At 34.7% G+C, this 26,088-nt stretch overlaps 1 protein-coding gene across 2 annotated transcripts in view; it reads right to left on the bottom strand.

The window, feature by feature from the left end:
• The window catches only part of Chd1 (chromodomain helicase DNA binding protein 1), a 71,735-nt gene that overhangs the window by 43,217 nt on the left and 2,430 nt on the right, over positions 1-26,088 (bottom strand). For both annotated transcript variants that reach the window (XM_087180898.1, XM_087180899.1), the window contains exons 3-11: positions 8,911-9,112; positions 7,673-7,810; positions 6,037-6,101; positions 3,605-3,754; positions 3,191-3,462; positions 2,311-2,536; positions 1,820-1,920; positions 1,424-1,602; positions 421-548 (exon numbers count right to left, since the gene is read on the bottom strand). In XM_087180898.1, coding sequence (XP_087037024.1) covers positions 421-548; positions 1,424-1,602; positions 1,820-1,920; positions 2,311-2,536; positions 3,191-3,462; positions 3,605-3,754; positions 6,037-6,101; positions 7,673-7,810; positions 8,911-9,112 — 1,461 coding nt within the window. The remainder of the gene's footprint in view (positions 1-420; positions 549-1,423; positions 1,603-1,819; positions 1,921-2,310; positions 2,537-3,190; positions 3,463-3,604; positions 3,755-6,036; positions 6,102-7,672; positions 7,811-8,910; positions 9,113-26,088) is intronic.

Raw genomic sequence — 26,088 nt, 5'->3', positions numbered from 1 at the left:
AGAAAAAACAAAAACAAAAGTAGGAAAAGAGAAATATTCTAGGAATAGTGTGGGATGGGATTGCTTTTTTTTTTTAAGTTGAATTCTAATACATTTAAGAGCTACATCAATCATAGTCGGGCATGGTGGGACACACCTATAATATCAGCACTCAGGAGGCTGAGGCAGGAAATGCTTTAAGGCCAACCTAGGCTACACAGTGAATTTAAGACCAGCAAGACTTTGTCTGAAAAGAGAACTGAAACAATCAAACTCAAATCCCACTGGATTTTCTTCCTAGTATATAAGTATTGTTTATGCAAAGTAAAAATTAACAAGCATCTGCATATAAAAAGCTGCTATAAAAACCTTTATGTTTATGAAAACCTTTTCTGAATCCTATACTTGCAGGCAAATTAAAATAATTCAAAATATACTTACTTGCACCAAGAATGAGCAAGCCAATTTAAACCATTGAGTTGGTAATCTCTTAATTCTAAACCCTCATGTCCTCCAATATAGGATGGCTGCTTCTTCAGAGCTACAAATCTTGGTCTTTGTTTTAATACCTTTAGTGAAAATAAGTGTTAACATGTAGACTTGTCTAAGAAATTACACTAAAAAATGAAAACTTAAGCATTCACTATAAACTTTAAAATTCCATCTCAAGTCATCAATTTTAGATATTCCATAATTCAACATACCTAAGGATTTACAAAGAATACCATTTTCTATGACTCTTAACAAGAATGCACAGTGAACATTTTGGTCTTTTAAGCAAAAAAAATGGAGAAAATTAAGTTTCTGCCAAAATACATGGGTCTCATGCATTTCTTCATGCATTCAAGCAAAAACTATGTTAAATTCACTATGTTAAATTCATTCATAACCATCACTCCTGCACTGAACTAGCCAATAAAACATAACAGATTAGGTTTCCATGCAATATCTGACTCTCAAAATATTGTTACAAACGTAATTCAATTTTGTAATAGCTAAGAGTTTTAGTAGCACCTACCTTAAAACCATGGCTAATAACTTTTACAGAAACTTAAGATTTCAGAGGTATCTAGGCAAGGTAATCCTTGTTACTTTGTAATAAGTATGAGCTTCTTGCCCTTTCCCACCTTCAGAGAAAAGTATCATCTCTGCCTTTTTAACAGCATGTACCTCTAGTTTCCAAGGAAATTTGATCTCACCAGCCCACTCCTCGTAAATACCATCATCAACTTATCATCTTTATGACATAATACCACTCACCAAAGGTAAAAGTTAACCACATCAAAGATCACAAAGCATTATAGAAACCTCACTTCCTAGGAGACCTATGCATTAAGGACTCTCCTTCACTCTGTCTGCAATCAAGATCCAACTCCTCTATTTAGGTTTATAATATTTATGATAAATACATTTTCATTCACTGAAAATGCCAAACAATACTCACTTTGCAGTCTTTAAAAGGAGTAGTTTTTGATTGGTTCCTGCTAAAATACTCATCAATGCACGCCTGAAACTTTTTGGAAATGAGCGCTCCATCTTCCCAGCTGCATTCTGAGTACGGAAGGCCCTGCCACTTGCAATAGTAGTCAGGATAACCAGCTGCTGACTTCTGGTTGGAATGAGCTGTGAGATAACCATGTTATTTATTTTAGTTGTTCACATTTAATCTTATGAGAGATTCTTAGTAAATACTTCACAAGTAAACATCACATACTTTATAATACTGTAGCTTAGTAAGGGCATGCGAATGTATTTCATAAGTAGTAAATTTTATTCTTTCAAATGATTTGAAAATAAATCTGAAAAGACAGACATTTTATCTGAATCATTTATAACTAACCAATTATACGCTCCACTATTTGATACTGTTTATGCAGATCATCTGTAAGTTCTTGCTGGCAATTGTAATATTCCACATCTTCTGGGGAAGCATTTTTCAACCTAAAAAAATTTAACCAGGAACAGGCTTTAAAATCTCCTCTAAATAACTTATTCCACTAAATACTATCCACAGACAGGAGCTGCCATTTGCCACTTAATCTTGTAAGACAAGCTTTAACAACAAAGAAAGTGAGACAGAAATTAATTGTGATTTTTAGTTTTACAAATTTATAACTTATAATGTATGACAGACATTCTTATGTGATTGTTATCAAAGAAAGGCTTGGACATAGCTACCCCTAAAAAGTCTGATCTTGAGATGGAATACAATAGGCGAGAAATAGCTATTGTAGGCTGTCATTTAGTTCTTGGTTATGTATTCCCGATTATCAAGAGTTTGCTAATAATCTTTGAATGATAAAAAAAAAATATGGCATACAGAATATTTACCATCTTTTTGTTTCCTGATCTTTTTTCTTGTAATTATCCAATTTTTTCATTCCTCTAACATTCTGCTGTTTAAGGGTTTCTTCTGTCTCCCAAGTATTGTGGATATGGGACCATCCTTTCCATTTAATTAAATACTGGATCTCTCCTGGTTCCTTGTTTTTTTCAAATCCTGCATTTGGATCACCATCTGCTTCAACCGCATAGATGGTTGTAGTAGCACCAGTAGCTAAAAGCAAAAGTACAAGACCTTCCATGTAGGATTATTTCCTTTTAATTCAAAATTTTTAAGACTATGAAAATACAAACACTTTTAAGCAAAGAAACTATTAGAGTACAGAAATTTATGGGAAAGTATGTTATCTATAAAGAAAATAGATTAAGAATTTTAGAGCTCAAGAATTAGCTAATTTAATCACCTTAATTTTAAAATGAGAGATAAAAGGGTCAAAACAGTGGAAAACACCAACTTACAATAATCGGTAACTGGGAAGTTGACAATTTTTAACTTCCAGTTACCTTTTACAAATCTATATATTTCCAGATAAATATAACCTACTTATTTATGTAAGAAAAATTTTTTCAAAAACCAAAAACTTTGTGAAATTTTAAGTCCTTGATTAGCAACTAATTATTTAGGGTGAGCAGGCCAAAACCTCAAATTCACAAGTTAGGAGTTTTCTAAGTATCCACATTATATGATAATGAGGTCAAGGGAGTATTTTCTGGGAATACGCTACTCAGGCCAATAAGCAAAGTACAGTTTTACAGCAAATAGGTAAAACAGAAGAAAATTCACCCTCTTAGCATTTAAATATTTAAAGAGATTCTTTGACCCTGGTGCTATTTAAAAACCAAGCAATAAAATGTTTTAAAAAAATACCTCCTTTTCGCCCAATACGACAATCCATAAACCTTTCTATTGTTTCAAATTCCTCTTCCTCAGGTTGAGGAACATCCTCTCCACAGACTTCTAGTAGGTCATCAGAATCTGTTTTCATTTCTTCGTCTTCCTTATAGCTAACATTGACAGTTGCTTGGCGACGAGAACTTCTTTTATCATTATCATAATCTTCCTCATCATCATCATCCTCAGATGAATCAATTTGTCTCTTTTTTTGTCCAAGTATCTTTTTTCCATTTTTTGACTTAGATCTAGGGAAGAATAAGAAAGGGTATATATAGTTTTATTAAAACATTAGCATAAAACAAGATCTGAGAAACTATATTCAAAAAGAATGAATATATTCCATAACCTACAATTTTTAGCATCAGGCCAAGAACACACTACACTTACCTATTTTGAGGCTTTCTGCTTTTTACTTTGTTTTTTGGCTCATAATCAGATTCCGTTTCATCACAACTGCTTTTATTTCTCTCTTCTTCAGATTCTGAATCTGAACCAGACTGAGATGCAGATCCCGATCCAGACATTTGCCAATCTTCACTGTATATAAAATTCATGAAGTTGTTTTATTTATTCATACATAAGTAACTTTTGTCACTAATAAAATACAGAGATGATCAAACCAACTAAATCCCATTCCAGCTAATAACAAGATTCTCGTTATGGATAAAAACGTATTATGCTAACTTGAAGAGTCATGGGTTTGATTTTGAAAATTTGGTGTAATTATTATATTAGCCCTTTCCAAAAATAATATTCTAATCACTTTCATTTTAGTTTTCTAGAGGTTTTTTTTTCTTATTATTTTTTTTTTGGTAGCAGGGATCGAACTTGGAACCTTGAGCTTGAGAGGCAGGCGCCAGAACTCTAGAGGCTATTTTTTAAAAAACACATTTTTTAAATTATAGTACACATTAAGAAAAGTTTAAAATACATTACCAAAAAAGTCAATAAAAAAACTACCGTCATTATTATCTCAATCCATATTCGACCTCAGCCTTTTTACTGTTTTTAATCCATTTAATTTATTTATTGCCAAGTCAACATGCAGAGAAAAAATACTGGGTGCACATGTTAATATTTTGCTCTTATATGAAGTTCAAATGAAAGATACATATTAAATTCTTATGTTTACAGACTGAATATCCTTAATTAAAAATCTGAAAATTTCTGAGCATTTTGTGCTTAGGAACTCTTAGCAGAACGTGAAATACTTCTGATCCTGAGCATTTCAGGTAAGGGGTGTTCACCCTGTACTGCATCCTGCCTTCAGCTACTGCTTTGCTCCACTGCTCTGCATCTCTTCTATCAATTACAACAATGCTAAAGTAACACAAGCATAAAATCTGATCTTGAAAACAAAAATAATACCAGTAAATTGTTTTTTATCTTACATCTTTTTAGGGCTTGGAAAATGAAAGTAGCAATATGCAGGATATATGGGGGAAAAAAATCTCCTTTTTGTATGTTAAAATTTTTACATTCAAGCAAATAGATCCATCATCCCAAATTACTTGTTTTTTTAAAATATCATTCTGCTTCTACCCATGCTAAGTTGAGAAATTAACAACTCGTTAGAAAATGTAAATAGCTGACAAGGCATAGCAGTTGAATAGTGTTGCAATGAAAACTAGAATACTGGGCTAACTCCTTGGTAGAGCACCTGTCTAACATGTGGGAAGCCTTGGCTTTGATTCCTAAGCAGTTCCTAAACAGACAGGGGCGGGGCGGGGTGGGGGGGAGTCAGAGAAGGGAGGAGAGAGTGAGGGAAGGGAAAGGGAAAAAAAGCAAGACACGTAAGGGGTCACACACTGTAATCCTACTATCTGAGAGGATGAGGCAGAAGGGTGAAAGTTCAACAAGTGAAAGCTTCTCTCAAAAATGGGCTGAGGGTAGAGCTGAGTGGTACAGAACCCATAGTCAATCCCATTATTACAGAGAGAGAGAGAGAGAGAGAGAGAGAGGAACAGAAAACTGCAAGACAGCTCTAAGAAAACAGCCATAATATGGTAAACCAAGGATTAAAAACATGATACAGTAAGATTCAGAGGATAAACTGATCCAACACACATCTATTAATAAAGTACCTAAGGGAATTATAGAATGAGAAAGAACACATCCAATAATATAATGACTGAATTTTCAGAAACTAAGACCCAAAACTTCACATTAAAGATATACAAATCCTGTGGGAAAAGTAACAAATCCAAACAGACATACCAAAGTGAATGTGCAAAATATCAAAGACAAATAGGAAAAAATGAGACAAAATTGAATGTTTCTAAAAAATAAAGAGAAAAAATCTAAACCCCCTTTATTTTTGGTACTGGGGATGAAACTCAGGGCCTTGTTCTTTGTGAGGCAGGCGGTGGCACCACTGAACTAAATCCCCAGCCCCAAATTAAACTCTTTTAAATGTTAAGTAAGAATTTGAAACAATACTTTGTCAAGATTTTTAGGCAATTATTGTAAATTTCTAAATTATTTCTGCAGATGAAGTGCATTTCATGTGCACGTAAATAATAAGGACTGTTAATATAAATTAACAGAATCATCAATAATCCTCTGGTTCCTAAAATTCTATTTCCCAAGCTATTAAAATTTTAGAACTTAGAAGATCTTTAAAATTTATAAATATGTAAGGGAGAGGATTATAGGAGACAAAGGGGTATATTAAAAAGATAAATGTTAAGGGCTAATAGTTTTAATTATCTTTAAAATGACAGGAATAAAGAATTTAGAAGAGTCTATTTTTGGGCAACAATTTTCATAAAGAAATACAAAGCCATCAGTATCTTTCTGACAGGAACAAAATAACATACTCTTTATGCTTTTTCCTTTTGACATCACTCGATGAGTCATCAGAATCATCACTGCTAGAAGAATCCTGTAGGGAAAAATAAATGTCAGTGTCATTCACTAATGATTATAACTTAACCATGTTATCAAATTTTTACTTGCTATAATTATGTAACATTTGCTTTGCTAATAATAGCATCTGTAAAGCCTTTTTGTGTTCTATGTGCTTAAAATAACTATAAATTTTTAACTGTAAATTAACAGTGAAATCAGGTAAATAATCATATCAGTATTTTGTGCAAAACCCAAAATCTACTATCTCTGGTGATCATCACTGTTGCACTGGATATCAGATGGAATCCTAGCTGTCCATATGCTAAATTTCAAACTAACATTTTTCTTCACCATGAGATTGGTTTTTTGTTTTTTATTTTTGTTTTGTTGTTTTGTTGGTGTGGTATTGGGAATTGCCATTGCCATTGCACTGAGCTACACCCTCAGCCTTTTAACTTTTTATTTTGAGACAGGGTCTCAGTAAGTCACTAAGATGCCTGGGCTGGGCTCAAACTGTGGTCCTCCTGCCTTAGCCAACCAGAGTGGTGGGATTACAGGTGTCTACCAAATCTGGCTCTAGATAAATTTTTCCTGACTGCATTGGGTAAACACACATGCAAGTATGTTTGCACACACAGAGTTTATAGTTGCAATCTATTCTTCTGAAACTACTGTATCAATAGTTTTGCATTACTCAAGAGCTAAGATATAAAATCAACCTAGACATCCATTGAGAGGTGAATAAAGAAAATGTGATATATATAATTGACTATTCAGCAATAAAAAAAGAATCAAATTCTATCATTTGGAGCAATATGGATGGAATTGGAGGACATTATGTTAAATGAAGTGAGCCAGACACAAAAAAGACAAAACAGCCCGTCTCACTTATGTGTGGATGCTCAAAAGTTGATGTTGCTAAAAACATCAACAGAACAGAATAGTGATTTTCAGGCCTCTGAAGGATGTGGTGGAGGGAGTGATGGAGAGAAGACAGTTAAGGGTATGAGCATAGATGGATAGGAAGATCAACTTATAAGGTCCTACAGCATGGTACGATAACTATGGCTGATAATAACGAACTGTTTCCAAATAGCAGAGGTGATACTGAACAATCCAAACATAAACATGATGAAAATGTCTGAGCTGACAGATGCACCAAGTACCTTCATTTGATCATTTTACATTGTATAAATGTATTGAAATGACACTGAACCCTCACAAATATGTACAATAATTATGTGTCAATTAAAAACAAAAATATTTTTAAACAATTTTGTTAATATTCTGTACAAATGTAACTTAACAGTATAATTCATGCATTGTGTATACATGTACATGCATACGTAATTATTTCCTTCATATTTCATATTTCTTGTTTTGCTGTGATGGGCAACTGCACGTAAATTTACCTTGATTATTTTGCATTAATCCCTCAAGGCAAAAATAAATGATTATGTCTATATTTCAAAATTCTTCACACATATATTTAAATGCAGGTATCTCAAATTTAGGCTTTAAAAGCCAATGTTTTTAATAGTTTCATAAATACTAAATGGTTAGGTACTATGTCAACTTTAAAAACAGCTCATAATGAAAACTCACCCCATCTGATCCACTATTAGATGAGGCTGGATGTTGCTGTTGCTGCTGCTGCTGCTGTTGTTGCTGCTGCTGCTGCTGTTGCTTTTTAAGCATTGCAGATCTCTGAACAGCAAGAATACTAGGGCTAGATTTCCAAAACTGTTAAAGAAAACATGAACAAGGGAAAAGATGAAATGTTTGGGATACTGAAAATAATAAAACCAGCTTATTAACAATTCCATCATTTTTACTCCTGCCAAAAATTAAATGATTTTCTTCACTCATGTTACATATAATACAGTATCACTATAATACAATTAAAATAAAATGCTGAGGTTTAACTGTAAGCAATTTAGGGTACTCTGAGTTCCACAGACAGATGGTAACAGTCATGGGGGGGTATTATTTTTAAAAACTGATAAAAGGAATAAATATGAGAAAAGGAAAAAAAGGAAACAAAGCCCTTGTAAACAGGGAGGTGTGGAGGGGTGGAAGGGAGGGCAGGGGAATAGAGAAAAAATAAGAACCAAGATACATCATGTAAAATTCCCAATGATGAATGTCATCATATTGTATAAACTTAATTAAAAAAAAAAGAAACCAAACTGATAATATGCTATTACTAATGCTACTCCCAATGTAGTTATCTATTTTATCAGTGTGAGGTAAAGCTGAAGAGCCTGACTCAGAATATACGTCACTATGTCACTATGCACATTAGCTCAGCCCACTTTTTCTTTGGGAGTGGGGCAAGATTTTCTCCATGGAGAAACCTGCATGTAGACTTACATTCTTTGCCCAAGCTTCTTATCTAAATATGAGTTGATACTCTTGAGTAATATGGCATGTATTACATGAAGTGTGGACAGGTTTTAGTTTATTTTCTAGCTTTTTTTTTCAAACAGAATAGCTCTTACTCTCTTTTACCAATTACCTATGAGGAAGCAGAGCTCTAATAAATCTTCCTGCTGTTAACCATAAAGTATCACCTTTGAAAGTAGACCTTATAAAGCCTTCTTATCCACAATAGAAAACACTTATGAAATTCAACTTCTGCTTCAAAAGGAGGCAGAAAAAGTTTTATTCATGTGAGTGTGCATTTTCAACTTGCTTATCTGTAACTATAGACTGCTTCTCTTTTAAGCTAGTTATTCTACAGATACATAGCCACAAGTTTCAGAATGACTAAAAGTAACTCTTAATATTCCTATAAACTTACTCAAATTAATACAAGAAATTTACTTTTCATTGGATATTACCTCAGCTCCATCAACTTTCGGTGGTTTTGCTTGAACTTTGTTTTCTCGGGATGTGCCTGACTCAGACTCTGACTGACTGTCTGATTCAGATCCAGAATCAGAGTCACTGCTACCTGACTGGCTACTGCTTCCATCACTACTGCTTCCAGTACTCGAACCAGATCCAGAGCCTGAAGCTGACCCAGAATCATCATCTGACGGGCTACAATTTGAAAATAAACAGACTTTAAATAAAATTCATTAGGAATTTAATTTTTCTTAAAAATCAGTGGAAAGTTTCAAGTGATTAAACATTTCACAGTGCACTGCCTATGGGCAAACAAATAGAAAATTAATCTTCACTCATTTATAGTAACTGACATATTCAGTACAGTTTTAGCTAAAGCCTAAGCAATAAGATCAAGACAATGAGCAAAACTTACCAAGTACAGGACCCTAGGCTAGCTGTAGTAATCATAAAGTAGGAACTCTGAAAAGGTTAAATTACTGAAATTCTTACAGTACCGGGCAAAAAAACGTATTTGTAATTTCTAGTTGTTTTTAAGACTACATCTGTTCTATAATTCCAGCTGAATGCAATTATAATCAAGCTATTATAAAACATAATTTACTTTTAAAAATTAGTAATGCTTGAAAAAATCCTTTAAATTTCTCATGGATCCATAGATAGAAGTCTGAAATAGCAAATTACAGTAATTCCTAACCTCTAAACACAAAAAAAGAAACAAAAATGCCTCACTGAGAATCTTTTTTCCCATTCTAATTACTGGTCCAAGGTAGCAGAGAAATGGTCTGGACTAACCAGCTGATTACAAAAATCTTTTAATCTCCAAGACCATTACATAGTTTAAAAATCTGAACTGCTAAAATTTTGGACATTAAATTTCTGATACATAAGGTAGACCTAGCTTTGACATGATTTCATCTAGCTTCATGAGAAGTCACAGGTAACATAATTAATATATACATGGCAAAACAAAAGCCCTATCTTCTGTATTTTTTTTTTTAAATTCCACCAGGTGGCAGAATTGCTCTAAGAAGAGACCATAAAATTAGTTAAGGACTTAAGACTTTTTAACACAGAAACAAATAAAAGTTTACAGAAAGGATTTTGATTCCACAAGTTAAAGTTAAAATATTTAAAGTTTGAACAAGAGTACCCATGTTTTAAAACCTACTGGAACGTAAGGTTTTCTTCATAGAAACAGTAAATAAAAATTTGCCTGTAACAGACTTATGCTACCAAGGTCATTTTTGCCACTATTTCTATCCTCTCATCATATAATTCTGAGGGTCCAAAACAGCATAGTGCCCATTAACTTTAAAAAAAAAAAAGAAAAACTGACATCCTTTTAAAATAAGTTTAGCACTGATATCAAAAAATATTTTCCTGGGCTGGGGATTTAGCTCAGTGGTTCCGGCACCTGCCTCACAAGCGCAAGGACCTGAGTTCGATCCCCGATACAAAAAAAAAAAAATTTCCTGACAAACAACAACTTTACTTCTACATTAACCCACTAGGTAAGAAAAGCTTCATTTACTCGATAAACTGTACCAAAACCTATTCACGTGTTAGGTGCTGGGGGACATGAGGTGAGACAGGGCCCTTATCATAAAAAATTTCTAACTTTGAGACAGTCCAGTAAATTGGCAAGTATCATTCCATGCTACATTTAAGACAACTGATCCAGACATAGCCAAGTCTGGCACAGTAATCATCAGAAAATACTTAGAAGAAAATGTTAGAAAACTTATTCTTCAGTTAAGAAGAGGTGAAGAGAAGGTGTCTTTGTTTATATTTCAGATAAATTTGTTTAATTTGAACATGATGCAATCTACACATGTATCAAAACATCACATGGTACCTCACCAATACATATAATTTTTATATATGAATTCAAAAAATAAACTTTAAAATTATTACAAAAGTAAGTAATATATTTCTTTCTAGATAGGGTCTTGCTTTCTAGTTCAGGCTGGCCTGGAACTTACTGTGTAACCCAGGCTGGCCAAGAACTTATAGCAATCCTCCTGCCTCTGCCTCCTCAGTACTGAGATTCTAGGCATGAGCTACCACACCAAACATATCTTCTATACTCTTCAAAGAATGATTTCAAGGATATAAAGTGAAAAAAGCAAGATTCAAAACAGTATGATATGCCCCCTTTGTACAAGAATGGGAGAATATTTATATATTCTTATACTGTACTTTCAAAAAAGCAACAATGGTAGCATAAACGAACAACTAATGTAAAAATGGCTATCCACGGATGGAAGACGTTAGATAGTACAGGCAATAGGGACTGAAATCAGTCTTCAGTTTTGAAATGATGCAACGTTTTATACAATTCATTTAGAAATTCAAAAAATGAAAAATATACTGGACTAGGAAAAAACTCTCTATATGAAACAATGAACTAAACAGTGAAAAGCTAGTTCTGTAATAAGTTTAATTTCAGCCTACTGCTACGAATGTCCTAAAATAAAAATCTGATCATAGCTAAGCTGCTTTTAAGTTTCAGTCTTTCAAAGTTCAAACACTGATGAGGCCTTTCAGGATTTCATCCCTGTCTAGTTTTCCATTACGAAATTTTCCATCAGCTAATACCCAATGTTTTTAGCGTCCACTGATGATCATACTTTTATCTGTTAACTAGGGGCACTAAATGCTAGTATTTTATCATTCTTCATTTACCCAATATATTTTTTCATTATTAGGTGGAATACGTCTAAAAAAGAAAATTTTCCTCGTATTTGTTAGTCTTGAGGAACACAAAAGAAAAGCATTTTCATCTTCTCCTTAGTTCGTTCTATAAATTGGTCAACCTATGCAGGTAGAAATACAAGAACTGCAAACATCTTTTCTTTAAGAAACCTGAAAAGATGAATGTGAAAAATTGGGAATTGTATGCAAAATTTGCCTATGAAAGTGGTAGCTCACTCAGCATATCTTCTTTTCCTTAGTAACGGAAATCCCAAAGTTATGGTCAACTCTGCAGCTAAATATGGCCATCATCTTAAGTTGTGACAAGTGAGACACCAGCAAAAGGTTGACATGTACTTTCAGGAAAGCTGTTCAATGACAACTCTCAACCAGAAGGTCTTCTGTTTTATGACCCTCTGAGGATTTTCCTTCAAAGTCTGTAGCGAACAGCAGAAAAAGATAGGGAGCGTGCTCAAAATTCACATCTGCACAAGTTTCTTTAGCATAGAAGCAATTGTTCTTTTCCAGTAATACCAAGGTTATTGTAATATATCTGATGTTAATAACTTGAGTGACTAGAAATAAACATTCTGTCCATTAAGAAATGAGATGGAGCCAGGTATGGTGGGGTACATCTGTAATCTCAGCAATCTGGAAAATAAAGCAAGAGGACAGACAGTTCCAGCCTAGCTCAGGCAACTCAGCAGCTTAACGAGACCCTGTCTCAAAAAGGGAAAGAAATGACATGAAATCCATTGAGTTTTTAAAAATCTTAAGCTTGCATTTTTAAGAGGTTTAGTATAGTTATACCATTTCTGTCCAATTTTTTAAACTATGCATGCCTGAGTTCCATCCCATACTTACTACACCCTGGGGTAAAAGCCAGCACTGCAATGAATTGAGGGTTTAATCCCTTACTTTTGTTCCAGGGATAAAATGACTAAAATGTGATCATTGCCTGCTTTTCCAACTTAATTTAAACCCATTATACTTGGCTTGCTAGTGTTACTTCCTTCAGCCTTTGAAGGAAGGCTGCCATAGTTGTTCTTGCATCATAACCTTGGTATTATAAGCAGTTATCCCTACCTAGGAAGCTTGCTAATTGCCACCCCACCCTCTTCCTTAATACTTCTACTGTACTGATTTTCACTTTTCAAGTCATGATTTTCCTAGACTTTCTCCTCCAGACTACTCTAGGCACCTGGCACTTAATACATGCTTAATGTAAACTAACATGAGCAGAGGGGTGTTTTACTTAACAAGTATATCCCCACTTTCTAGTATGCTATCTGATAGATTCTGAAAATATACTTGTGAATTTACAAATAAATGATTAATACTATCTTGTCTTGCTTTTTATTAGAAAGTCCTGTAAGCCTAAATCTTACACAAATTCTGGTTTCTTTCCTTTAGGCTTTGCTGACTCTATACTTTTTTTGGTTTTTTTCTTTCTCAAACTCATCTAACTTAAGACTGTTAAGCAGAAACTTCTTTTGAAAAATATGAAAAAAAGAGTCCACTTCTTACAGCCACAAATGTCTAAATCTAGGTATCACCAGTTCCTATGGATGATGCATATGTTTACATTCAAGAGTCACCTTCCCCAAACAAATGTCTAATACATGAAAAATTTCGTTCATTTATGTTTGTTGGTTGAAGCTTATAGACCCTCCTCGCATTTCACTTAAGACAAAATTTTAATCATACAACTCAGTCAACAAAGTATCCTCATACTATGTTCCATTTTATCCTTACAACAAAAACTGTCCTTAAAGACACACCTAAGGAAGGAGTTTTCTTAGTTTTCAGAGGCAACACTTCTAGGGTTTCAGCATAAAGGACAAAATTATTAATGTTCTTAATTCTAGATGCAGCCAAATTCTTAGTTCCAATCTAATTTCATAGTCTTGTCCTTTCAATCTCTTGTCCTGCAATTCTTCAAATATCCCCCTGTGCTACTCTGTTTACTCATAGCCTACTGTTCTGCCTTTGGGTTCCTTTTCATTTCTGGCATGTGCAAGCCTGGCTACAAGATGTATAATGTCCATGTCACAGCCTCAAGTATGAGGCGGCTTGTCTTATATCCTCTTCCTCATTCTCATCTCTTTTGGGGGGCTAAAAAAATGACAAACACTGGATAATGTTAAAACCAACAAAACTGTCCCAGCAGCCAGGGCATCTGGATAACCTCAAAGGGTAGAGCTCACTTATCTGACAGTGAGAAAGATAAAATTGCACCCAACCCCCTGTGTTTTGTGGTCTCTAGTAGTATTTTCTCTAATGCACTGACTGCACTGTTTATTCCACATTTTTGAAAGAATGGGTTTCGTGCATATATAATTTGAACTCTGTCATCTCACCTAACAAGGATTAGAAAAACCCTCACAGGTTTCTACTAAAAACAAAAAGCCACAGAGAAAAAAAATCTTTATGTGTAATCAAAAACATAAAAGAGGGCTGGGGATTTAGCTCAGTGGTTCCGCCACCTGCCTCGCAAGCACAAGGACCTGAGTTCGATCTCTGGTACCAAAAAAAAAAAAATAAGATAAAAGATGAGTCAATTCCTGATTGAGTAACTAGAGGTGGGAAAATGGAAATTAAGGCAAAACTTAATGGAGTGATTTGAGCTCAGCACAGGTACCTACATCCCTTGACTTTTCCCCATCTGGAGAATGCTGCTTCTTGGGAGAAACTGGTATAACTTCCTGCTGTTTTAAGACTACTCAAAAATACGTCCTTTATGTAGCCATCTCCTATTTCCCTAGGCACAGGTCACTGTTCCTATTGCCAATATTTTGTTCGTGTTACTAATAATTCTTGCACAATATCGCAATTATTTATATATGTGTATCTCTCCTAATGAACTTCTAAAATTCATTAAACTGGGACCTTCATTTTAATTGTTTTTATAGACCATTTTCTGTCATCCACTTCAGCATGACTGAAGAAACTATGTGGAAAGTAGTAGGCAATGAGTAAGCACTGAGCATTAAAACTGACAAAAGGCCCACAATGGCTTTTAAACTTTCTGCATCACTACCTATTCATAAATATACATATATAAACAAATGTGAGTAAAACAAGTTTGATGAAACAATACAAGTAGTAATTACCATCTGTATGACTGAAAACCAGGCCTTGCTACTGCTGTCACCAAAAATAATTTCTTTGAGCATTCTGAACAAAATTGTGTTATATTCTCTTTTTAAAGTACACTACGGAGGGGCTGGGGATTTAGCTCAGTGGTTTCGCCACCAGCTGCGCAAGCGCAAGGACCCGAGTTCAATCCCCGGTACCAAAAAAATAAATAAATAAAATAAAGTACACTACGGAAGCTGGGCATGTAAGCACAGTACTCTAAGAAGCTAAGGCAGAAGGACTGCTCATGTTGGAGGCCAGCCTGGGCAACTTAGTGAGACTTTGTCTCAAAAACAAGTTAAAAGGTGGTTCAGGGATATAGCCCAGCGCAACGACCCTAGGTTCAATTCCCAGTACTACAAAAAATAATAAAATACTTCTTGATTTTTAGTTCCTAAAATCTCAAACTAAAAAAATGAGAATAAAGTTACTAGAAATGGATGACTGCAATAGTAACTATTATCACAATTAATGTCAAGGATGATTTGTTTGGGTTATTCATGTGGAAGCAGAGGTAAACTCAAAATGTTTGCTTAAATATTCTCTAGCAGGAATTTAGAAAATAATCAGATGAGAAATAAGGGCTATGTACACATACATTTAAAAGTCACTGAACAAGTTTCATAATTTATTACAATTTATTCCAATATCAACAGCATGAAAAAAAATCTCAAATCCTACATTTATAACAACCAGGGAAATTTAATAACTCCCCACCTATTAGTACTATCTATTGGGTGAGAGTTTAATAACACACACAGAAATTATATTTCAAAATAATCACGGGAAAAGCAAACAAAAATAATCAAGGGGAAGAGGGCAGCCAGTGATTAGAGATCAAACTAGACTGCCAAGAGATAAAATGTGTTGAACACAGATGAAGGCACATTAGGGTTATCTAACTACCATCATTACTTCTGTATACGCTGGAAATTATCCATAATATTTAAGTTAGCACAATTAATGCTTTCATTTGAAAGTTCATTCAGATGGGAGGCTGTGGCATGAGGATGAGAAGTTCCAGCTCAATCTGGACAACTTAGCAAGATCTGTCTCTCTCTCTCACACACACACACACACAAACACAAACACACACACACACACACACACACTCACACACAGAAAATTTCTTAAAAGGGTAGGGGATGTAACTCAGCCCAAAGGCTGAAGTGTCAATCCTTAGAACTACTAATAAGAAATTATCTGTATGTTTCTTTAAAAAGTTTAAAAATAATTTATATGCTCTTAAATTTCTTAACAAGTATTACCACAAAAAGTTCCCAGCACAATGTAATTTTAAAGAAAACTATATGGAATTTGATTTTTTAACACAGTGCAAATACCCATATGAGTATGTGGCATAGAAGAACAAACTCCATCTACCGTTGTTTACTAAAACAAACCGGATACAGCGACACTTTGGTACTCATTAAGTGGTTTCAGGGGGTGCATCTAGTACCAAAAATGACAAGTACAAAACAAAGTGTTTGGGCTGGAAAAGTATAGTGGGTTAAGATGCATGTGACACCAATAAATTCAGGCTTGTGTGTTCAGTACCAAACAAACAAGTACCAGGACAGTATTTTCTTGTCAAAATTCGCCAGTACCAAATTCAATGAGATAAAGCAGTCAAGTACCAAGGTACGGACTGTATAAGCAATGTAGTATATGAAATAAGCTACTGCTTCTTAGGTCTATTCTTTGATTTAAAACACATACTAAACCCAGAACAGAGAAAGGATCATTTGCACTTCTAGCACCCATTTATACAGCTAACTGTAATTATTACAAACTTTCCTGTCAAACCAAACTTCTTCCTTTCACTAACATAATTCAGAATTTAGTCCATTTCAAACTGTGAAAAAAGTATTATAGATGCTGCATCAAATGATAGTAATTTTAATCCAGGTGTGGTGGCACATACCTATTATGTACACCAGCAGCCCTCTGAGAGGCGGAAGCAATTGAATTCCAAGCTTGAGCCTACTCGGGGCCACTTAGCAACTGAGCAAGACTATCTCAAAATAGGGGTCAGGAGGAGGCTGACAATGTAGCTCAGGGAAGTCCCTGGGTTTAATCTCCAGTGCCAAAAATAGTGATAATTATTTACCTCAGATGAAAAACAAGAATTCTTGTTTTATACTTGAAACAGTCTAAATAGTCTGAATTCTGTAACATCACTGTATCCAATGATTCCACACGTTTACACTAAAACTCTGAATTACAGCATTCACTGTCTTCTACTAACATCTGCCTTTGTATAAAATTACTCTCTGCTTTTTGCCTATGTCTACTGAAATACCTCACCATCACAAAAGCCACACTGCCAAGACACTTTCAATACACATAAAATTTAAGATTACCAGTGCTTTAAGTGATCCAGAAAAAAAAAAGGGCAAAAAACAAGAAAATCAAACCTTTAATACTGACATTAACGTGGAAGTCAACCATTTTCCTTATGATCAAACATACATTAGAACTACACAGACTTAATATCACTGCGTTTACCATGTCCACCTGACACATCTACCTGTGAAGGCTATCTTGCTTTGGAGAACTGGAATTTTAAGTATTCCATAGAATTTACCATATTAAGTAGTCTGTCAATCGTCTAAACTCTTAAGGATAAACAACTATATTTCTAAAGTAATAACAGTAGAGCTGAGAAGTAGCTACTAAAAGTCATTTTTATTAAAAGAGTACCTCACTATACCTGTGCTTTATGCCTCAGTTCTGAGATACTAAAGACAATTCCAGAAGTCCCTACTGATCAGACAGAACTATGTCTCCATAACTTTGTATTTTAACCTCAGCAGTAATTCTGATCTTACATAATCTACCCACACTAAGAAACTTCTGAGTGTAGTTTTTCACTTAACCTTGACTTCTGACTAAGCAGTTGCCTCATTGCAGTGATGGGTAATACTGTATTTTCAATTATAAACAGCAATTCTCAGTTACTCCTTTATGACAACTGGATTCTGGTACAATAGATTCCTGGGGTCTCTCCCTAAAACTGGTATTTTTGACAGTACATTCAGATTGGAGAATACACTCCAGTATCTCTATCCTTTTTTTCTCTTAAATTCTACTATGCTTCCTTATTTCTCTTTCTTCCACCTGATGGCCACATAAAAATTCAGCATGACACTGAAAAAACTTCAGGACAAAGAACTACAAAGTAAGATGTCCAATACATCCTATTTCAGAGGACTTGTACACATTATTGGGAAACAAAAACCTTCATTCTCATCACTCATCTGAACACACATCAACTGTTCCTTTCTTTCCAAAGAATATATATTTTTTTACTCTATCATTAAATTTAGGAAAATTAAAGTGCTCCAGGAAAATTTTCCATATAGTTCATTCGCTCCAGTAACTTATCAAATTCCATTTTCTTTCATTTCACTTGCATGCCTACATGACCTCATAAATCTGAACACACTTTACTGACTGCATATATAAACTGTCCCTTGATTATTACCTCGAGATTATAATAATCATTCTCAATGTTAATTTATAACTTTGAGATGCACAGGGTAATGTTGCAGGGTGAACAAACTGTTCTGTACAGCACTGGGATAGAGGATACCAATTTTATGCATTTCACAAAACCCACAGAACTATATATCACAGACCAAAACACATATCTTGAGGATCTTATGGTGAAATGCAGACTGACAGATGAAATCTATCTTTATGACAATCACCCTGAAGAAGCTGAGGGAAAATGAGCTAACATTGAGTAGCTTTGAAAAATAGTGGTTTAGCCAGAAGGTGTAAGGCTACATATAAAAGTATACTGTGCACAAAACACTGTATTTTAGTTGGTAGTTTCTCCTGGGGATATAAGCCTAAAAATTCTAAAACTGCTTTCCCTACATAATAGATTAGATACATGAGTGCATGGCTGGTAGGCAATGGGAACCAGTTTCTCATTGCTGCACATGCAGGTTATAAAACAGCAAACCAGTAACTGGAATGAACCTTATGGTATAGGATTTGAACTGGAGACATCAGTATGAAATTATGTTTACCTTAATACAAATATAGATAGACAGATGCAGAAATAACTATAAATATGTAGATATACACAGTTTAGTATGTACATACCTATCCCCTAGTTCTGTCTGCTTGGCTGAGAGGACCTAGAAGCAGGAATACTTGAGTAGCAATGAGCACATTCAACATTCAGATCTTGGTTTCTAATCACATGCTACAATTCCACAATCCTGGAAGAATGGCTGATTCTAAGGTAAAAGGATGAGAAGCTGGGCTTGGGAGCTCATGCCTGCAATCCCAGCACTGGGGTAGAGGGAGGCACAAGGCAGGAGGGTTGCCACAAGGTTAAGGCCAGTCTGGACCCAGTCACAAAAAACAAAAGAGGTGGACTGTGTAAAAGAACCAAAACCAACCTGAAAAGGGTTCAAATGGCCAAAGTTTGATTAATTTGAGCAACAAAATAATAAATAACTTACTGGATTATAAAACAAAGTATAAAATATATACATAAATCTATGCATATAATAAAGAATTCTTTGCAGAAATTACAATTAATATGTGCAGATACTCCCCCAACTAGGAGATAGAGCTTCACTACCAGTCAACTCCATCGAGAGGACACTAGACACAGTGACTTGATATCAAAGAATGACTTGCATCCAAATAATATGAAAATAAATACTAACTTTACAGTGGAGAAAGCTGGAAAGTACTACCCTTACCAACTGGTAAAGGGTAACATCAGTGCCCTGTATCATGTGATTGGAAAACTTTATTTCTATAATAGCCTTTCTAAAAACCAATAAACCCTAGTTTATCCTAAGAAAAACACTAGACATATCCAGATTTGGGGACATTCTACAAGATACTTGACCAGTATTTCTCAAAATGTTTAAGGTGATCAAAAAATAAGCAAAGAGAAAAATCACATATATCAAAGGACACTGAAGAGATCTGACAACTAAATACAACTCAGGACTCCAGACTAAATCCCAGAACAGAAAAATGGGATTAAATGAAACACAAAATCCAGGTAAAGTCTGCAATTTAGTTAGTATTTAGTTAATAGTTTAAAATTTTTTTTTTAAATTTGTCTATACATCTAGTTTTTCCTTCTAGAAAGTGGTAATTGTTTTTTTTTGGTACCGGGGATCGAACTTGGGTCCTTGTGCTTGCGCAGCAGGCAGTGAAACCACTGAGCTAAATCCCCAGCCCCTAGAAAGTATTAACTGTTAACAGTGCAAATATCACAGTTTTGTGTAATTCACATAATGCTCAATGTCGTATGTACATACACATGCTTGGTTCAGTCAGAATAAAAGCTCAACAATCATTAGTTGTCATTGTTACTGTTTCTAAAGAAATGAAATTCACTTAAGCTTCTTGTTGTCATGGCCCATGGCACTATTCCTTAGGGGTTACCAGAAAACAAAAGTCCCTCAAGGATTTAGCTCAGTGGCACTGCACCTGCCTCGCAAGCACAAGGTCCTCAGTTCGATCCCCAGTATCAAAAAAAAAAAAGTCCACATGTAACAATATCAGTAACAACAAACAACTCTCCCAGTGAACAGCTTTATATGTTTGCATATGAATTTAATACATAAAGAATAACTTAAGAATCTTGTTAAAATAAAGATTCTGAATTCAGATGGCTTTGGATGAGGCCCAAATTCTTTATTTCTAAGCTCCCAAATTGACATATATGCTGCTGATATAAGCACAAGAAGAGCTACAACATTTCTATGTCTTAAACCTTCCCACAGAAAAATGTTTTCTCTATCCCTTTCCACAAAGACATACTCTTATTTTTAAATAGAGAGCTGTAATGGATATAACCAACAACTCATGAAGACCTTAAGAAAGCAACTAGGTAAAACAGACATAACAAATGGGCAACTTCACATTTATGTTTGCCTAATCACTACCTTATGTCTCTATACAAAATAATCAACCCTTTGAAAATTAAGTCATGTACATTCTCTTACCCTTATTAGTTAAAATGAAGTCTAAATAACCCAGATCAACCATCCTCTTATGAGATACTGTGATTTTTTTTTCTTTGCTTTTTGGTGGTTCTGGGGATTGCACCCAGGACCTCAAGCATAGTAGGCAAAGTGTTCTACCACTCACGGGACTATATTCCCAACCCTTTTTGAGGTAAGATCTCACTAAATTGTCCATGCTGGACGTGAACTTTCAATCTTCCAGATTCAGCCTCCAGAGTAGGTGGGATCACATGATACATCCACCACCTAGCCTGGCTCTGTGAAATTTTTTTTTTTTTTTTTTTTGGTACCACGGATCAAACTCGGGTCCTTGTGCTTTTGGGGCAGGCAGCAGAACCGCTGAGCTAAATCCCCAGCCCTCTATGAAATTTTTAATTTGGTAAGTCCTTTTGCACAGAAAGTAATTATTAAAGCTCCTGTTAAGTAGTATACTGAGCTTTTAAAACAAAAGGAATACATTTAATTTGGGATTTGGTATCATGTGCAGGATACGTGAGAAAAAATTGAAAAGCACATACTGAACTAAGAAATAGGAATTAACAAAAAATGAAATGGTAAATCATGCTTTTCTTCAATTAATGGTATCACAGGACATTTTTAGTTTTCTTAACTCAATGACTTTTAGCTATTTTAACTCTGTGATGTACTATTTTCCTGTCTTCCTGAAAGTGTTTCTTAAGACTATCTTTTGAAACTTAGTAATAAACTGACTTAAAAATAAAACAAACTCTGAGGTAACTCAGAAAATACTACTTTAACTGGCATTGCATTTTTTTTTTCTTAAGACAGGCTCTCTCTATGCAGCCCAGACTAACCTCAAACTAGAAAACCTGACTCAGCCTCCCAAATACTAGGATTGCAGGCCTGTACCATCACACTATAGTACATCCCAAAATTTAATAATTGTAATTATTTTTAGAGGAAATTTTAACTTGGTAAATTCTATGAGAATTTCTGAACAGTTTTTTTTTTTAAATTTTACTTTTTAATCGACACACAATCTTGTGTTTGAGGACATGCATGTATGTATTTGTGGTACTAAGGATTAAACCCAAGGACTTTCCACTAAGGTACAATCACAGCTCATTTAAAAATTTTATAAGACAAAATCTCACTAAATTGCTAAATTGTTCAGGCAGAAGCTGGGGACGTAGCTGAGTGGCACAGTGCCTGCCTGGCAAGCGGAAAGTCCTGAGTTTGATCCCAGGTACCAGAAAAAAAAAATTGCCCAAGCTAGGCCTGAATCCTCCTGCCCCAGCCTCCCAGAATGCTGGGATTACAGGCATGCCCACTATACACATGTCCTGGAGACACCCAATATTTTCTGGGTAACAAAGTAACAGTTACAGGATACTGTATGATACTTAAATACATGTGTACAATTTGTACACATCAGATCAGGGTAATGAGCTGAGCATAAAAAGAAATTACTCATTAAAACATTTCCAAAGATCTTTTATCCCACTCACTGTCTACCACAACACTGCCTCCCTAACATTTTAAAGTTGAGACCCACACAGGATATCTGAAACATAAAACAATGAATAAAATATTTTCTTTAAACCAAGGAAATTTAGCACAACACAGGGTTCCTCTACGTAAATGTAAAATGAACATGCCTATGTTTAAAATGTTAATGTAAATCAAACATCATTAACACTATAAAAAGTTACAGTGAAAGATCTTATTCTAAGATATCAACTACAGCTTAATTTGAAATGGCTAAGATTGTTAAAGCACATCACCAACATCTTCCCCTACTCTAGGAATTATTTGAGCATAATATGTATAAAGACTAAAGTGATTCAAATAAATACGTAAATGTACATGGACAAACTTAAATTACTAAAAATTTCATCTACGTGCAAGCATGTATTAATCATCTAAAAATAAGAAAATATGATCATATATTTCACATAAGTTATAACTGAAAAATACATTAATTTTTTAAACATATTAATAAAAGACACATTGACATTAATCTCCCCTCAAAATACTTCCTTCAACTTTAAATATATTTATCCTATCATTTTTGCACTTTCTGAAGCAGTTCTGTAACACTCTTTTGTGAGTCTTTAGTTGTCTTATGGCTGCCTGGACTCAAAATGTTTACCTCTCATGGTCATTTTTGACTTCAGGAAAGAACCAGAAGTGGTATGGTGCCAATATTGATGAAGACACGTCACAATGTTTTTACTGGACAGAAACTGCCATAAATGGCTGATCAATAAGAGGTGATCAAAATACATTAAAAAACTTCATTACAGTGAAAGAGACATTGCCATTAATCTCCCCCGAATTACTCCCCTTGCTTCTAACATACCTATCCTATTGTCCTATGTGTCTTTTACTGGGATAAGCTTCAAAGTTTAAATATTCACTGTATTTTTTGATCACCCTTATAATTTACTCATAAATCTATTCATGGAATTAATCATCATTCAATATAACTTTGACATACAGTCTAACCTGGATTTGAAAAACTTGTTCACGCCTGGGGATTTAGCTCAGTGGTTTTGCGCCTGCTGTGCAAGATCAAAGACCTGAGTTCGATCCCCGGTACAAAAAAAAAAGAAAAACTTGTTCACAAATAAACAAGTAAACATAGGCAGAAACTAATGCTTTGAAATCTTCCAGCATTTTCTTCAGAAAGATTAACTTCAGTTATAAAAAACTATGTTGAGCTAAAACTGTTCTACAGGTGCATCCTGGCCCACATTTCTTAGTAAATAAGCTTCAAAATTGTCAGTTGTGACACAGCCAAGAAAACCTATTTTCCTGGGTATTCTTTCAGCCCAGTAGGTCACCACGAAAGAAATGAACTTAAAAAATGACAACAACTTTTTTAGTAGAAATGTAACTATACCAATCAAAAATACCAACTGACATCAGGCTTAATTCTACTTGACTTCATAAACTTCCACAAAAGGAAAAGGAAATCATGAAGTAAAAATACATTTTAAAATTCTAGCCAATAAAAATCAAATCTGAAACTATTACAATATATAACAACTTTAAAGGCCAGACAATTTCTTATCTCATTATTGTGAGAAGCTCCCTTCCTTGGTGTTTTAACCATGCAATTTCTTTTGTACTGCCTTATGAAGAAAGCTTTTGAGAGAGGGGGCAGGAACTGAGTGTTAACAAGACCAAAGCAAAAAGCAAAACAGCAATAAGGAAGAAAACAAGGCAAAAAGAAGCAAGTCTCTATTTCTGATAAATTCAAAGCAGTTACAAAAACTAGGTAACTCAATAACCACATTTGTAAGAAGCAAACAAAACATGCATGGTAGAATTAGTGACTCAGAGTAATTAGGAAAATATGCTTTGTAACCATTTAAAATATGTATACATTGTTAAAGAATCCTTTAAGTAAATACAATTTCATAGTAATTTTTTTACCTGTATTATCAAATTGGGCTCGTTACTCTTCCTTGCTTGAATTATGTCAGCAAAATACATAAAAGATTATTAGAATAGGTAAGTGGTCAGAATATACCAACAAGTGATCTCCCTGCATACCCAAGTAGAGGATTTACGTGAGTTTTATTTGCTGTTTTGCAAATAGTCTGGTTCCTATGTTTCCTCTGGATATTTCTATTAGCCATTTCACTGGTCACCAATAAGAGAATGCAAACAATCTGACCTGTATTCTATTCACTTACTACAACCAATACAACCACAGAAATTTTAATCAAAGCTCAGATTCAGTTTTCTAATTTAACCTCACCTCTTGTGATCCTAGTCTAACAATACTGTTTACAACTTTACTATTATACTTTGCAATTAAGGGGCAGAATGAAGCTTCCAAATCAGTTCAACCCTTTTCATTTTAGTTGGGGGGAATCAAAAGAACTAGTTACAGCAAAGATGCTGTCAACTCAGGTTCTGTAACTCCTAGAGAAAGATTTGTTCAATTAAATAATGCTTTTTCCATAAGTGTCTCTTACTTCATTCTCTATGATGTTCTTGTTATCCAGTTGGCTTGTAAAAGCTAACAAATTAGAGTATACGTAGCCAAGGATTTAGCTCAGCGGTTCCGCCCCCTGCCTTGCAAGCTGAAGGTCCTGAGTTTGATCCCCGGTACCAAAAAAATAAAAATAAAAATAAAAATAAATAAAGTATTTGTAGCATGGCAAAACAATTCCAAGGTTCAGATCAAAAGTACATAGCACAACATAATTTTCTATCCAACATTTGTGTGTGTATGTGGTTTTTTTGAGACAGGGTCTCACTTTGTAGTTTAGGCCGGCCTTGAATTCACTGTATAGAGCCCAGGCTGGCCTCAAACTCACAATGATCCACCTGCCTCAGCCTTCAATTTTAATATAAATAATCATGCAATTTCTACTTTATAGAAGTAAAAATCAGAGTAAGAGATTAAGTAATTTACTAATTCACATAACTAATACATGGTAGAACTGGGATAAGTAACTGGGCAATCTGATTCCAATGTCTACATTACCAATTTCTAAATATGACAAAGAAATATAACTATATGGATTTTATTATTAATGCATAGATAGCTCAAAACTTTTGGAGCTACAGAATTTTAAGTCCTTGGAGACAAAGAAGTTTTCTTACACATAAAAATGGGTTAATAATTTATCCCCCCCACTGTAAAAAAACTTTATTCCCATAAACTATGTATCTTCTTTGAAATGATGTGATCTTTGCCGAGCATGGTGATGCACACCTACAATCCCAGTGGTCAGGAAGCTGAAGCAGGAGGATGATGATTTCCAAGCCAGCATGGACTACATAAATCGTGTCAAGACAGAAAGATAAAGAAAAAAAAAGATATGGCCCAAGTAAAACCTCTTATACATAGATAATTAAAACTTCAGATCAATCTTGTTTCAAATTAATGTAGTGACAGAAATGTATTCAGTCCAAGTGTTGTGGTGCACACCTGTGATCTCAGCACTTGGGAGGCTGAGGCAGGAGGATTGCTGCAAGTTCGAGGCCAGCCTGGGCTACACAGTCAGTTCAAGGCCAGCCTGAACTACATAGCAAGACCTTGTCTCAAAAAACAAAAGTTTTCTATCTGTCCTGTTATCAATATAGTAGATACTAGCCGTAATGTGATTACTTATAACCTGAAATGTGTCAGGTGTGACTCAATGAATTTTCAGTGTTGTGTAAGCTGAACTTAAATGTAAAGAGCCACATGTGGCTAGTGGCTACTAAGATGGACAGCACAGGTGCTGAAGATAAAACTCCAGGAAAAAAAAAGAGCAGAAAAAAATTTTTTTTTTAGCTTTTGAGACAGGATCTCACTATATAGCCCAGACTGGCCTCCAACTCGTGGTGATCCTCCTGCCT

The sequence above is a fragment of the Heterocephalus glaber genome, unplaced genomic scaffold (assembly GCF_053883595.1).
Source record: "Heterocephalus glaber isolate CG9 unplaced genomic scaffold, H.glaber_assembly_v1.0 deba00001465, whole genome shotgun sequence".
Classification (NCBI taxonomy): Eukaryota; Metazoa; Chordata; class Mammalia; order Rodentia; family Bathyergidae; genus Heterocephalus; species Heterocephalus glaber.
The sequence above is the reverse complement of the archived record's forward strand: the minus strand, read 5'-3'. Positions and strand labels throughout refer to the sequence as shown.